This window comes from Erpetoichthys calabaricus, chromosome 3, assembly GCF_900747795.2.
Source record: "Erpetoichthys calabaricus chromosome 3, fErpCal1.3, whole genome shotgun sequence".
NCBI lineage: Eukaryota > Metazoa > Chordata > Cladistia > Polypteriformes > Polypteridae > Erpetoichthys > Erpetoichthys calabaricus.
In genome coordinates, this window is record NC_041396.2 from 187,641,967 (window position 1) to 187,657,041 (window position 15,075).

General features: G+C 37.6%; 1 protein-coding gene across 1 annotated transcript in view; it reads left to right on the forward strand.

Moving 5' to 3' along the window:
• The first annotated feature begins 1,020 nt into the window (after window positions 1–1,020).
• The window catches only part of ak9 (adenylate kinase 9), a 123,256-nt gene continuing 109,201 nt past the window's right edge, over window positions 1,021–15,075 (forward strand). The window contains exons 1-8 of the mRNA XM_051924728.1: window positions 1,021–1,091; window positions 8,073–8,201; window positions 8,904–8,967; window positions 9,055–9,107; window positions 9,841–9,937; window positions 11,648–11,760; window positions 13,237–13,407; window positions 14,929–15,045. Of these exons, the coding sequence (XP_051780688.1) occupies window positions 8,076–8,201; window positions 8,904–8,967; window positions 9,055–9,107; window positions 9,841–9,937; window positions 11,648–11,760; window positions 13,237–13,407; window positions 14,929–15,045 (741 nt within the window). The 5' untranslated portion in view covers window positions 1,021–1,091; window positions 8,073–8,075. The remainder of the gene's footprint in view (window positions 1,092–8,072; window positions 8,202–8,903; window positions 8,968–9,054; window positions 9,108–9,840; window positions 9,938–11,647; window positions 11,761–13,236; window positions 13,408–14,928; window positions 15,046–15,075) is intronic.

Genomic DNA, 15,075 nt, shown 5'->3' on the forward strand with positions numbered 1-15,075 from the left:
TTTATGACATAGAACTCTGTTGCAGATGTAGCTTCAAATGTTTGTGTGTATATATATATATATATATATATATATATATATATATATATATATATATATATATATATATATATATATATATTTTTTTATATGGAAATTCTCGATTTCGTGCTAATTTGAAAAAATGAAGTAGCTTTTATACTACAGCTTAACACCCAAAGAGCTGTAAGAGATATACGGACCTCACTCAAATCGGGGCGATTTCTATTTAAAACCATAGTGTTCCAGTGATTTCAAACTGTAACATGAAGAAGAATGAACGGAATTGTCCTTTTATTTCGTTTAGTTACAGAGTTGGGAAGAGATAATAATAAATAATAATAATAATAATAAAAACATGTTGAAAAATCTATAATCCTGAAACATACGTCTGCATTAAGCGCTTAAGGTCTGTGGTCTGTAGGTGCCGAGGTGGACCGAACTACAAATCTTCAGGAGCGGGTGAACAATCACTGAAAAACCTCTATGACAGAACTGAAATGTCGGCATTTCACACTAACAAATATCGTCATGGCAGTTGCAAGCGAAACTCGTGACTTTTTTAAAGCCGAGTCGCAGGGAGTATAATATTCATGGGAGAAAGAGTGAGAGTATATCCCTATTACAAAGATATCCTTACCATATGTAAGTCAATAAAATTCACGATTACGCTTTGAAACCGCGATAGTGTGAAATGTAAAATAAGATCCTTACCCCCTTCCCTGCTTTGTTCAACGAGTTTTTTCTTTCAATAATGTGTAAGACGTGCACAGTACAAGTAAACCCACTGAACCGAAATCGCAGTCTGTCATGCTTAAACCAAAGCGAATAACGAGCAATAAACGTGGACTTCACAGCAAAGATATGCGATGCCTTTGCAGTTGTTCAGTCAAAGGTAATAATACATCTTTAAATGATGTACATTGTTTTCGTAAAAACTACATTTCCCAGTAATCCCTGCTCTTGATCACCAGAGTTGCTCTTGTCTCTATGGCTACACAACGCTACAACAGACATGAGTAAAACACGAACTCTACAATAATCGCGCCCTGAAGTCGCAACAGGGAAACTGTGTAAGTTACCGATATTTTAAACAAATTTACATTTGTATATGTTTATCTACAGTCAGGGTATTTGACTGTTTGAATAAGCATTAGGCCAGCTGTTTGAAAAAAGTTATCTTCTTTTTTTAAATGTAAACCATTGTCACTTCGGGTTTTTACTTGTTTCAGTTTGGATTTCATTATTTTTTCTTGCAGTTTAAAATAAAGGGATTTAACTTTTAAAACTGAGACACTGATCAAGGACTGATAAAGCAACATATGTGCATGTGTATTCTTTAACACATTAAATCCAAAATGCTAGAGTCTTAGCTTGTGAAAGATAACGTTATTGTCAGTATCCAGCGTGGTGAATTATAGGTTAAGATTTTGATATACTTTTTTTAATCCCCTAGGGAAATTGTCTTTTCGCATGAGAGTTAAGTTATAAACAAATAATTTGTTAATGGTAAGAGCGCAATAGTATTGTCAGAATTTTCCTAAACAAAAAAGAAAGCTGGGAGACTTGTTTCCAGGGGCACCGATCATGCTATATGAACTATGTAGCATTTTAAGTCTTTAAATAATACGAAACGTAACACTGGAATATGAAAATATGTATGTGATATGATGTGTGTAGTTAAGACAATTAACATTTGAAACCATTTGAAAAATAAAAAATACAGGTAGCATAATGACTAGTGCCTCGTCGTTTAGAGTACAGTACTTTGTTCCTATCCCTGCCCCGATTTCTCAGACCTCCTCTCAGAGTCTCTCACTCTGATCCCACCACAGTCAGTTCGCGTAAGGCGGTGGAGCGAACTGTGACAATAGTTTTAATATGTCATCCTGAAACATGGACCTTCGTGATACAATATGATACGATAAAAAAAGTTTTGTTTTGTTTTTTCTGTAGTTATGATACTGCTATATGCCATCTTACAATTTTATAATTTTGAGTCACACCCTCAATTTTTGGCAATATTGGCTAAATGATAAAATAGCACTTTTTCCTGACTGATTTAAGTTAACATTTTTACAAATTTAATTTTTTTATTTTGGACTTTTCCAGAAAAAAAACCAGCAAGTAATCATTTAACTAAGACTTGGTTAATCCGATTTTTTTATGATTTACTAGTGATGGGTGTGTATTTTTTTTTCTCGCCATAAAATGAACACTATATATATATTTATATATATATATAACAATAGTTAGAAAAGGTATTACAATGGCTCCTGTGTTAGGCTGTTTTGTATGTTTTTCTTCACAGTAATGTAGTGGTAACATCCATCCATCCATCCATTGTCTCCCGCTTATCCGAGGTCGGGTCGCGGGGGCAGCAGCTTGAGCAGAGATGCCCAGACTTCCCTCTCCCCGGCCACTTCTTCTAGCTCTTCCGGGAGAATCCCAAGGCGTTCCCAGGCCAGTCGAGAGACATAGTCCCTCCAGCGTGTCCTGGGTCTTCCCCGGGGCCTCCTCCCGGTTAGACGTGCCCGGAACACCTCACCAGGGAGGCGTCCAGGAGGCATCCTGATCAGATGCCCGAGCCACCTCATCTGACTCCTCTCGATGCGGAGGAGCAGCGGCTCTACTCTGAGCCCTTCCCGGATGACTGAGCTTCTCACCCTATCTTTAAGGGAAAGCCCAGACACCCTGCGGAGGAAACTCATTTCAGCCGCTTGTATTTGCGATCTCGTTCTTTCGGTCACTACCCATAGCTCATGACCATAGGTGAGGGTAGGAACATAGATCGACTGGTAAATTGAGAGCTTCGCCTTGCGGCTCAGCTCCTTTTTCACCACAACAGACCTATGCAGCGCCCGCATTACTGCGGATGCCGCACCGATCCGCCTGTCGATCTCACGCTCCATTCTTCCCTCACTCGTGAACAAGACCCCGAGATACTTGAACTCCTCCACTTGAGGCAGGATCTCGCTCCCAACCCTAAGAGGGCACTCCACCCTTTTCCGGCTGAGGACCATGGTCTCGGATTTGGAGGTGCTGATTCTCATCCCAGCCGCTTCACACTCGGCTGCGAACCGATCCAGAGAGAGCTGAAGATCACGGCCTGATGAAGCAAACAGGACAACATCATCTGCAAAAAGCAGTGACCCAATCCTGAGCCCACCAAACCGGACCCCCTCAACACCCTGGCTGCGCCTAGAAATTCTGTCCATAAAAGTTATGAACAGAATCGGTGACAAAGGGCAGCCCTGGCGGAGTCCAACTCTCATTGGAAACGGGTTCGACTTACTGCCGGCAATGCGGACCAAGCTCTGGCACCGATCGTACAGGGACTGAACAGCCCTTATCAGGGGGGCCGGTACCCCATACTCTTGGAGTACCCCCCACAGGATTCCCCGAGGGACACGGTCGAATGCCTTTTCCAAGTCCACAAAACACATGTAGACTGGTTGGGCAAACTCCCATGCACCCTCCAGGACCCTGCTAAGGGTATAGAGCTGGTCCACTGTTCCGCGACCAGGACGAAAACCACACTGTTCCTCCTGAATCCAAGGCTCGACTATCCGACGGACCCTCCTCTCCAGGACCCCTGAATAGACTTTTCCAGGGAGGCTGAGGAGTGTGATCCCTCTGTAGTTGGAACACACCCTCCGGTCCCCCTTCTTAAAGAGGGGGACCACCACCCCGGTCTGCCAATCCAGAGGCACTGTCCCTGATGTCCATGCGATGTTGCAGAGGCGTGTCAGCCAAGACAGTCCTACAACATCCAGAGCCTTGAGGAACTCCGGGCGTATCTCATCCACCCCCGGGGCCCTGCCACCAAGGAGTTTTTTGACCACCTCGGTGACCTCAGTCCCAGAGATGGGGGAGCCCACCTCTGAGTCCCCAGGCTCTGCTTCCTCATTGGAAGGCATGTTAACGGGATTGAGGAGGTCTTCGAAGTATTCCCCCCACCGACCCACAACGTCCCGAGTCGAGGTCAGCAGCGCACCATCCCCACCATATACAGTAACAAGCTTTTCAAATTTCAGTCTTAATTTGTTTTTTTTTCTTATATGAATAATTATGTTCTTGCCTTTCTTGTTTAAATAAATTTCAAATACCCCATTCATCTGAATATACACTGCCTTGCCTTAATATATATAAAGAGAGAAAGAGAGAGAGAGAGCTGTGAATTTAGCAGTGAAAATTTTAGATTAGTATTTTATTATGTAAAATGCAAACTGAAAATTGGGACCCCAATGAGCTAAAAATGAAAAAAAAATCATTATCTCTGTAGTGCAAATTTTACCTGAGTATTTTTCCTCAAATTTAAAAAGCTCTAGCATTTTATTATGCTAATTAATAATAATAATAATAATTCATTACGGGCAGCACGGTGGCGCAGTGGGTAGCACTGCTGCCTCGCAGTTTGGAGACCTGGGGACCCGGGTTCGCTTCCCGGGTCCTCCCTGCATGGAGTTTACATGTTCTCCCCGTGTCTGCGTGGGTTTCCTCCGGGTGCTCCGGTTTCCTCCCACAGTCCAAAGACATGCAGGTTAGGTGGATTGGCGATTCTAAATTGGCCCTAGTGTGTGCTTGGTGTGTGGGTGTGTTTGTGTGTGTCCTGCGGTGGGTTGGCACCCTGCCTGGGATTGGTTCCTGCCTTGTGCCCTGTGTTGGCTGGGATTGGCTCCAGCAGACCCCCGTGACCCTGTGTTCGGATTCAGCGGGTTGGAAAATGGATGGATGGATAATTCATTACATTTATATAGCGCTTTTCTCAGTACTCAAAGCGCTACTGTATCATGTTCCGTTCATAGTGAGTTACTGACATAATTAAATACTTACATGCAGACACATTACACACATAAACAGACATGTCAGGAACTAATAGAATTATATTCAGAGAATCCTAAAATGTGAAACTCAAAGTCAAAACTTTGATACTGTTGCAATACTTTCCATATGTATACAGCATGCACCTATAGTCTATGTAGTTATCTCTGTAGAGCAAAATCTACTGGAGTAATTTTGTTTCAAATCAATAGGCTTCAAATATTTTATAATGTTAATATTATGAAAAGTTTTATACAGGCTGAGTGATTTGTTTTTAAGTTACTTCATTCATAGTCTCACATCCTAAGAGATGGACACTCAGTTGGACAGACACTACTCCAAACGTGTGAAAACATAGAACCACTCCATAGACAACAAGGGTACCTAAACTTCATAAATAAAATATGACTGAAGAACGGACATAATCAGTCCATGTGTTTTACCCTCGCTTTTAGTCTGTGTTTAGTTCATAATTGACATTACATCTTCATTTAAAACATATGCATTGCATAAAGTATTTTTTGCACATATGAATTATTTTCCATCAGTTTTGATTGCAGTTTTGATTGATTCTTTTTGTGTATCATTGAAAAAGCAGTCCAGTTTTAATTATAAGTCCAAGGTGATAATGACAATTTGATGGCTGCTAATAAGATGAACATGTCTCAGTGCAAATCAATTTATATATAACAATGTTTATTGGCTACTTTCACTTTGTGATTTAAAATGTTACAAAACAATCTAGAGCAGGGATAAAAGAAGAAAAGTCACAGTTCTGAATATTGTGAATGGACAAAAGCTACCATCCTTCTAAAGACACATGAAGATTGTTCTGGATCATCTATGTTGAATATGCATCATCTTCCAGTGTTCACTTAGGTTTCCCACTCTCTTCTTAAGAGTGTGCACATAAAGCAGATAAGTGACTCTAAAGTGCTTCGGAGCTCGAGTGTGTAAGAGTGAGTGTGTCTAATGATGGTTTGTGGCATGATCCTTAGCTGGGACCTGCTTTGCTCCCATGCTATCTAGAAAGGCAGTGAATTACAGTGACCCAATAAAAAATGGGTATCCAACTCTGGTCATGGAGGGCCACAATGGCTGCAGATATTCATTCTTACCATCTTCTTAATTAGTGACCAGTTTTTGCTGCTAATTAACTTCTTTTGCCTTACTTTTAATTGACTTGACTAAGACACCTTAGTTGTTTCTTTTTCCTTAATTAGTAGCCAAACAATAATGAGACACAAAACGAGCTGCCACATGACCTGTTCCAATCACATGGTATCTGAAAATAAAGAAAGATGAAGGTCTCAGTAAGGATGATCTGCTCAGGTCACCAAAACATTTTGACGATGTTCTTAGACAAAGCAGAAAATCAACAGTTTTGGAAATGTCTGCTGTGGCAGCAACAAGCTGTGGAATTAAATAACAGGTTTAATTAAAAACAACAGTCTGCGTCTTATTAAGAAACTGGTTGGAGTAAAATTGGTTGGAGTTTGAAGCCCCAATTTAGCTGATCATCTGTTGGCTGACTTCACTTCTCATATCTGTTTGGCTGCCATTTAATGAAGAAAAGAATCAATTCAGAGCACATAATTCTTAAAACAGGGCTACTAAAATGAAGGAAAAAGAAGTTAATTAGCAGGGAAATTTGGTCACTGATTAGGAAAAGGGTTAGAATGAAAACCTGCAGCGACTGCGGCCCTCCAGGACTGGAGTTGGACACTCCTGCATTAAGGGAATAAGCAAATTTACAAAATGAACTGTACAGTATTTTTCCTGAGCATCTTTTATACAAATTATATGTATTTCAGTTGAATTTTATTCTACTTATTAAAATGCCTTTTTTAATATATAGCTTAGCTACTTTGTTTATTTATGCATTTATGTCCCACATTATCTGATGTGACAACTAGGGAGCATTGTAGCACCCCAAACCCCAGACACAAGCCCTGGTTTTGAATAAAAGGGTTTATTATGAACAAGTACCTTTCCAACAGATTGCTTAGCATACTAGAACAAGCACAGTACAAAAAAAAAAACTACTTTCTTCTCTTCTCTTTTTCTCGACTCCTCCCATGTGTGCTTTGTCCTCTTCCAAAATACACTAACTCACCTGGATAAGGCAGAACAGCTCTTTTACTCTGAGACTTGGGAGTTCTTCCAGTGCCAGGGTATGGCCCATTGGAAGCACTTCTATGTTATGTGGAAACCTCACATAGTAGGGATTATGGATTCCTGCAGCAACCCCTGATGGCACCCACAGAACTAAACAAGACTTCCACATGAGAATACAGTTCCCAGCATGCCATACAGGTAGCATCACCCAGGGTTGCTGCCACCTAGCATGTTGGGGGATCATGTAGTCCTGACAGGTTGTCTCCCCTGAACATCTATTACAACCTGCCGGGATACTAGCATACCCACTTCCACAATGACATCTTCTGCCAAGCTCCTGCCTAAGGCAGGGAACACCCACCAACTCAGGATGGAAGGGAGTCCATCCTGTATGCCAGCTATTATACAGAATAAACATCTATGTAAAAATACACATCTTAGGTGTTTTTGAACACATTTATACGATTTGCGTTTGTTCAAGATTTGCCAAAGATGTTAAACTGAAGAATGTTTATACAATTATTTGAAAAAATATTCTAATTCATCATAAGATGCAATATAAACTCTCAATGACTCTCAAGCTGCATACAGTTAAATTCAGTGTATAAAATGTAATTAAATTATTTTTGCTCTTTAATTCTATATTTATTAAACTTGTGTATTAGTTAATTATCAACAATGAAACCCATTTTCCATCCATCATCAAACATGCTTAATTCTGAAGATAACCAACCTTGGCTGGGACACTAGTCCATTATAGGACACTAGTCCATTATAGGACACAAATACAACTGGACAATATAAAGACTCCAAATCAATGAACACAATGGCCTTTGGGATGTAGACGGAAATTCAGAGTCCTTAGTGAAAAATTCTCACAGACTGGGGGAGAGTATGCAAGCTCCAAACACATAGTGATAAGGCTGAGATTAGAACCCAGGGTGCTGGAATTTTAAGACAGCAATATCCCAACATGGTGAAACCAAAGCTCAAAATGCACTTTTAGAAAAATAAACTAAAATTGCATAGTCTGCTTACCAAAACTAAAAATATCAATATTCCAGTCCTAGTGAAATGATTGCAAAAACCTTCTTTTACTTTCTTAAATGTAGACAATGGTGCCTAAAGAACTCGAAAATGAAAATGAGCTGATGTCATTGGTAGATAATTTAGTAGATGATGAAGCTGAGAGAGAGTTTCTCCTGTCGAAGCCAACATGTTTTATTATTATTGGAAAACCTGTAAGTATTTGGTTTTTAAATGTATCATAGTTTACAGATGTTTTACTGGCTGATAAGAAATGCTGTTAGTTATCACATTCAGAATTGTTTTCTTTTAAATATATAATTTTCCTCTTAGAATGTAAATTGTAATAATTGATTTGTCCCAGAACAGCATGCCAGTTTTGGAGTAACGGGCTTTGCTTAGTAATACTGTATTGGTAAATGTTAAAAGAACATCAATCCATATTTGAAACTGGCTTGTGGGCCTAACAATTTGATATGTAAAAGGTTAAGTGAGAATAAATGGGTAACATTGCAAATGATTACTTAATTTTAAAAAAATGAAGCTATATATAGGTTAGCATTACTGCCTCAGTGATCCACTGTCTAAGGTTCAAACTGAGTGCTCTGTTGTTGTCTGTGAGGAGTTTACATATCCTGCCTGTGTCTGTGTGGATTTCCTTAAATGTACAGTACTTCACCAAATCGCAAAGGTGTACACATTGCCTTAGCTGGATATTCCTAATTGGCCCCCTTTTGTTATAGTGAGCCCCGTGATGGATAGTACTCTGTACTTTGTTGGCTCCTGCCTTGCACACAGTTATGTCATGGATAGGCTCTGGCCTTATTAAATTCTGAATTGCATTGGAATATTATGTTATGTTTTGTTAGAATATATTACATTGAGATATCTAATTTATCACTTTTTTGAAATAACAGGGCGTAGGGAAAAGTACTTTAGCCAAGATGATTTCAATGGCATGGAATTGTGTCCTTATTGATGGTAAGAAGTGTTCAAGTAACACAATGTATTTAATTGATTTCTGTTTAATTAAAATCTTAAAGCAATATTTGTCATCATTTTTTTCAGTTGCTGACCTTATTAATCAACATATAAGCAGGAACACAGAACATGGTATTAAGGTATAATGAAATGCAGTTATTCATTTTCTAAACACTCTTTTGCCAATAAATGGTTGTGTGAAATTAGGGGCCAGTGCCAGCTAAGGTGGCATCAGCCAGTAATACTTGCTTTTCACTTTTCATTTCACTCTGAAAGTCCAAAGTGAACACTGTTTACAATGTTAGACACTTTTTGCTTTGAAAAGACAGGATACTCTCAACAAAAATACAAATGGTCAGGTCACAAGGGAATGTAGAGGGCAAAATTAAGATGAGTTTGGAGTAACTAGAGATTGGGATAAAGAGAACAATGAAAATAAAGTTACATTTGGAATTATAGAATGAACCTATTTAATGAATTAATTTTTGCTAAGAAAGACAAACATGATGCTACTCAGGCAATAACAGACACGCTCCTGGCAGCATGCTGTCAAGAGTGTGATTTTGTGTCTCCTACCTGACCCCTTACATTTGACTTATTGCTGCTGGAGCTGGTCCTGGCTTGCTGGCAAATCAGAACTCTGGCATGTATTAAAATTGTCCTCAAGCATTATCTGAATTAATTAATTCAAAATTAAAACAAATAAATAATCCCACTCGATCTAATGAAATCTAATGTTTCACATTATTGTTGATTTACTGTATATACTCAGTCCAAGGGGGTAAATAAGATGCTGCATTTTGGGACAATAGCAATATTTTGAACATGAATAATGTAAAACACATCAATGAATAACAGTATTGGACTTTTTAGCTTTTGCAGATACTTCATGAAGGGGAAAGTCTTTCAGAAGAATTGGTTACAACCCTTATTCTAGACAAGTTGAACTCAGCAGAGGTTGAACATTATGGTAATAAGTTTAATATTTTGTCTTTTTACCTAATCCAAACTTAACTATGAAAATATTTTACCTTCAGTACACATAAGAAATGTTAGTTTTTCACTACATTTAGTGGCATTCATCCAGTCTGTTAATCTATTATAAATTAAATGCAAATTCAAGGCAATTTTGGAAATCAGCACAGTATGTTAGTTTGCTGGCCAGAACTCCATTTGTGCAGGAAAAAGACATTCTGCCTATAAGTATGTAACAAAAAAAAAAAAAACTAGAATGTAAATGGGAAAGGGTCTGGGATGTCTAGATGTTGGCCACTAACTGTAACATTTATTTTTATAGCTCTTTTTACTTTTTTTTATTCATCATTGGATTGATCATGAATTGTAAGCTGGAAGTGTTAATTTCAAAAGTTATCTTGTATTGACAAAAATTAGTACAATGCATTGTGAAGAAACCAGGTAACATCATGCTTTATGGACAGCAGGGGGTGCTTCCTTTGCAGAAGTGGGTTGTACAAAATCTTCAATCTCCAGTTGGTGTAAGTAGGTTCCCACAAGCCACCAGAAAGTGCTATATTGTGTTGTCACAGGAATCCTGAGAAGGACAGGTTGTCCCTCACCTGTATTCTTCAATGTGTTGTCAATATACTCACTATTAATTTTTTGTAGGACTTTTGGTCAGGTTTTTTATTGAGGTCTGATACCTACACAGTGTTTTCTAAAATGAGAAATACATTTTTGAAGTCTCTTTTGAGGTTAAGTGCTTATTTAAAGTTACAGAAATTTTTTGTGGCATTTCATTTTGCCCATTTTTTTTTATATGGAATGCGGCTATTCTTTGACTTCTGTTGTTAGGATATTGGTCTTGGTTGCTGGGGACGTGGTCTGTGAAGTTGCAGATTCTGATATCATTGGTTGACAACAATTATTTTGGCTACCCAGTGTTTGCCTCTAGCCTAGTTCTCTTCTTCTGGTTCTTTTCCTTTAACTTTGCTAATGATTCTTCTGTTGTTTAACACTATGCTGCTGGAAAGTTGCAGTGGCACCAGAGGCCACTGAAAAGGACTCTAGCAAAGCAGCCACAGGGTTTCTTAATGTTATACTTCCCGGCTTTACTCAAAAGTGAAGATGAGCTAGTGTTTAAATGCTCAAATGACCACCAGTATGGTGAGTTAGAAGTGGAAAAGTAGGCAAGGGCTTGCTTGTCAGCAGGAAGAGTGGACAGACTAGGAAATAAATAAGTATTGGAGAGTTTCAGAGAGATGATGTGACTGTTTAAAAAGTTTTTTTATTGGGAAAGGGGATCGCTGTACCAACAGATGGAGATGTGCCACAGACCCATATAGATAGGCCCAGAGAGGCACCAGGATAGTCGTGTTTTCCTCTTTTTTATATATACTTTAGCTGTGCTTGTCAAATTTTTTTCTGTTTTATAAACACTGTAATGTGTATGTTGTACCTGTATATATAGAAGTCTCAGTTTAAGATATGGTAAATGTGAGGTTTTCTGCAGACAGAAAAGGACTATTGTGATGTTTATGGAAAAAAAATAAAAAATAAAATGTATACGGGTAACAATTTCCCTTACATTTTATTAATAGCTGAATATTATTGTATGGTGTTTTACTGGCATGATTGATATGAAGAGTACTTTTCCATTAGATGACCTATCACTTAATCTGTTACCAATGTTTAAATGCTAAAGTAAAAACTTACTTCGCAGGTTATATTTTATGTTGCTTTCCATCAATGTCAGAAGACTATCTGAAAATTCCTGAACAGATCCAGCTTCTGAAAAATCTGAAAATGAAGACAGATTTCATAATAAATATAAAGGTAAGACCAGATTTCCATTGAATTTTCCTGATGATAATTTTTTTCCCTTACGCCTTGAACCTGTAATAAACAAGTTCAGAAAATGAATGAATGTCTTACATTTGCACACAGTGACACTTTTGCGGTAAAGAAAATATTTTAAAATATATAATGTGACATAATTCACAATAATTTGTGCTCTATAAAGGTCTAACTATTATTTGGATTCTCTTTTCCTTTCTGTTTCAGTTAATTCCCTTACATCCTCATAATTCCTAAAATTTAGTAATTTCTCTATGCAGTCATTCATTTTGCGCTGCTGTTGTAATATGGGTCTTGTACAAGCCAGTATATGTATTAAAAGTGGTGAGAATGAACACTGGTGAGGATTACAATATCATGGCAGTGGGGCCTGGAGATATCCTGATGATACTAGACGCCTCTACCAGGGCACCTAAGTGGAGTAGGGTATACTCACAAAACTCCTTCCTAATGATCCCAGCTTTCAGTACATGGCTACACATATCATCTTAAAATAGCAAAGCTTTTCAAATACTTTTTTTATTTGAGCTGACAGTTAAATATGTAATATATTCTCCTCCCAAGCATCAAACTTAAGCGAGTTTACTGAATGTACTGCACTCTGCATGCGTCATGATTCAGTTTATGCTTATCCCACTTAGGCATTACTTTCATATTGCTTATTTTTAATCTGTGTATTTTTGTTTTTGTTGTTTTTTAATCAGAGTTTAGCTTTTCTTATTAAATATATACACAGACCCATGGTGATGCAATATTAACTTGAAAAATAGTGATCTGTATTGTATTTGTCAAAGATTTAGGATGAAAAAAATAATATTCTATATTACAGTTTAAAAATACTACATTTTATTAGCAATGTCTCATAAAGACTGTGAACTTTATAAAGTTTAAAATGAATAAATCACTCTCTTTCAGTCAGCCTTTAAAAATCTTTCTAAAAATTCTTAATTGTTAGTGCACACTAATTTCCTTTATGTTTCTTTGGGTGTGATCTTAGTATAATGACAGAAGCTGCTACTTCATATTGCTTGATCCTTGGCTTTCATACTTAATGTGATGCCTTATGTATAAATTGTGCTTGTTATTTTTATGAGGATTACACCTAGTGCTAATATTTCTTCCAGTCGTTCCAAGACATGCTGTTAAGTTGATCAATAACTGTTAATGTGACTCTGGGTCTGTGCTTCTGTGTGCTGCTTATATTCCTTCCACATACATTTCCTTGCTCCCGCTGTTGTACATACTGTCTACCCATAACCCCAAAAAGAAAAAAGCATGTATAGAAAAATAAAATGAAAAACAGATGTTATTCTATTTACTTAATGCTACCATGCTAAAGCTCCTGGTATAATATTCCAATGTGCAACAGGTCCATCAGCATGCAGTATCTGTATTGAAGCTTCGTGGTATCCACTAATTAGACCTTTTTCTTTTGTTAATCTTGGTTGGATACAGTGCCCTGATTATGACCTGTGCCAAAGAATTTCTGAACAACGTCAAGATGTCGAAACAGGACAGATATACCAAAAAAATGAATGGGATCCTGTCAAAGAAGTTAAAATTAAAAAATCAGAAGAAGAGGAGGAAGAGGAAGAGGAAGAAGAATTTGAGGAACCAGAAGAAGAGGTGAGTTTTTTTTTAATATTTGGGTCTAGTGTCCAATCATCTGTACGTATTTTATGAGATCTGAAATTACACTAACTGGCTATTTCTAGTGTCACTTATTATAACCAGTTGGTCTTTCATTTGCCTGCAGAATACCCTGAATGTGAGATGGAATGGACTGCATATTAGCTGGTAGTGGATCTCTACTCCAATTAGCTTGTGCTATCTTATTTCAGGGATAATTGTTTGGCTGGAAGTCTGCTAATTGTGGAGGACATTGAATTCATGGCTATGTTCATATCCTCATTCCAGAACCTTTAAAATATTAAGGCATTGAGAATTACATACTTGAAAATACCCAATTATGGATAGGCACAGTGCCGTCATAACTGACTGGCAACAGTATTTAGGTATCCATGGCATTCAAGCATTACACTTCTCGTTTGAAGGAAGCCAAAGTGCATCAGTAATACACACCCAACACTATTGTGCCATCAGTAATCTGTATTGTTGGAATGTCACAGGATAGATTTGATTGATCAGACCAGGCGATGATTTTTAAATGTACCATTGTTTATATTTCTTAGCCAAATCTTACGGTACATTCCTGCATTATGGTAATTATACTTCAGTAGTAAGATATTTTGCAAGGTGTTACATATTCATTGATATTCTTTTATCTTGTAGCTTAATGCTAGCCCAGAGAATCACACAACCTTAAACAGTTAGTGTAGGTTAAAACACTAAGACATTACGGAAAAGTGGAACTTTTTGAGACAAACATTTTAAGATTCAAACAGGCATCAACATTATTATAAGGGCAAGAATCTCTAGTACATCTGTAATATAAGCAAGGGTCTTACTTTTGGCTGGGGTCTTGGCTGTTCAGTTGTTTCCAGGTGACTTGGTTCACAGACTGAATGGTTTGGTGCATTCCAATATGAGCCGATTTGTGGGCTGCTTTTACTGTTTTCAAAAAAACAATTTAATTAATGATACAGTTCTATATATATTCCCTTCTTCCCCCTCTTTCTTTCCACAACCAGAATATTCTGTTAAGTTTGTGGTTACATAAGGGATGTTGTGCTTGCCCTTCAGCTATATCTGGCTTTGAAATTTGTTACACAGGTAATCTTCCCAACCCTGGACAGGGCACCTACATAATTTATTCATATGTCTTACAATTATTTAGCCCATTTACCCCATGTTCTCACAAATGTATTTTAAGTAAAGAAGCTGCCTCACTCAGAAATGGCACTTTTTGAAAATTACACATATTTGATTATTGGATTATTAATTATTCTGCTTTAGTGTAAGGCTTTAATTGATTTTACTTTAATGAAATATGCTTTTCAGTTACTGCATTTTTGAGTGGGTGACTAATTAATTAATGCAGTATTAGCCACTGCATTGTGTGCTGAGATTAGAATTAATTGCCACAGCATGAAACTGAAAATACTAATGTAAGCGATATTTATTATTTATGTTTTAATATTTCATCATCTGCAGTTCTTAATATCTATTTTTTAATTGTAAATACAGCTAGAAGACAAACCTGAGATTCAGAAGGACAAGCTGGTTAAACGGCCTGAAGATTCACCTGAAAATGCAGAAAAAGCAGTTGCCCAATATAAAGACACCATGCTTAGACTATTGGAGGTATTGTCTATTTACAGTGAGAGAAGAAAA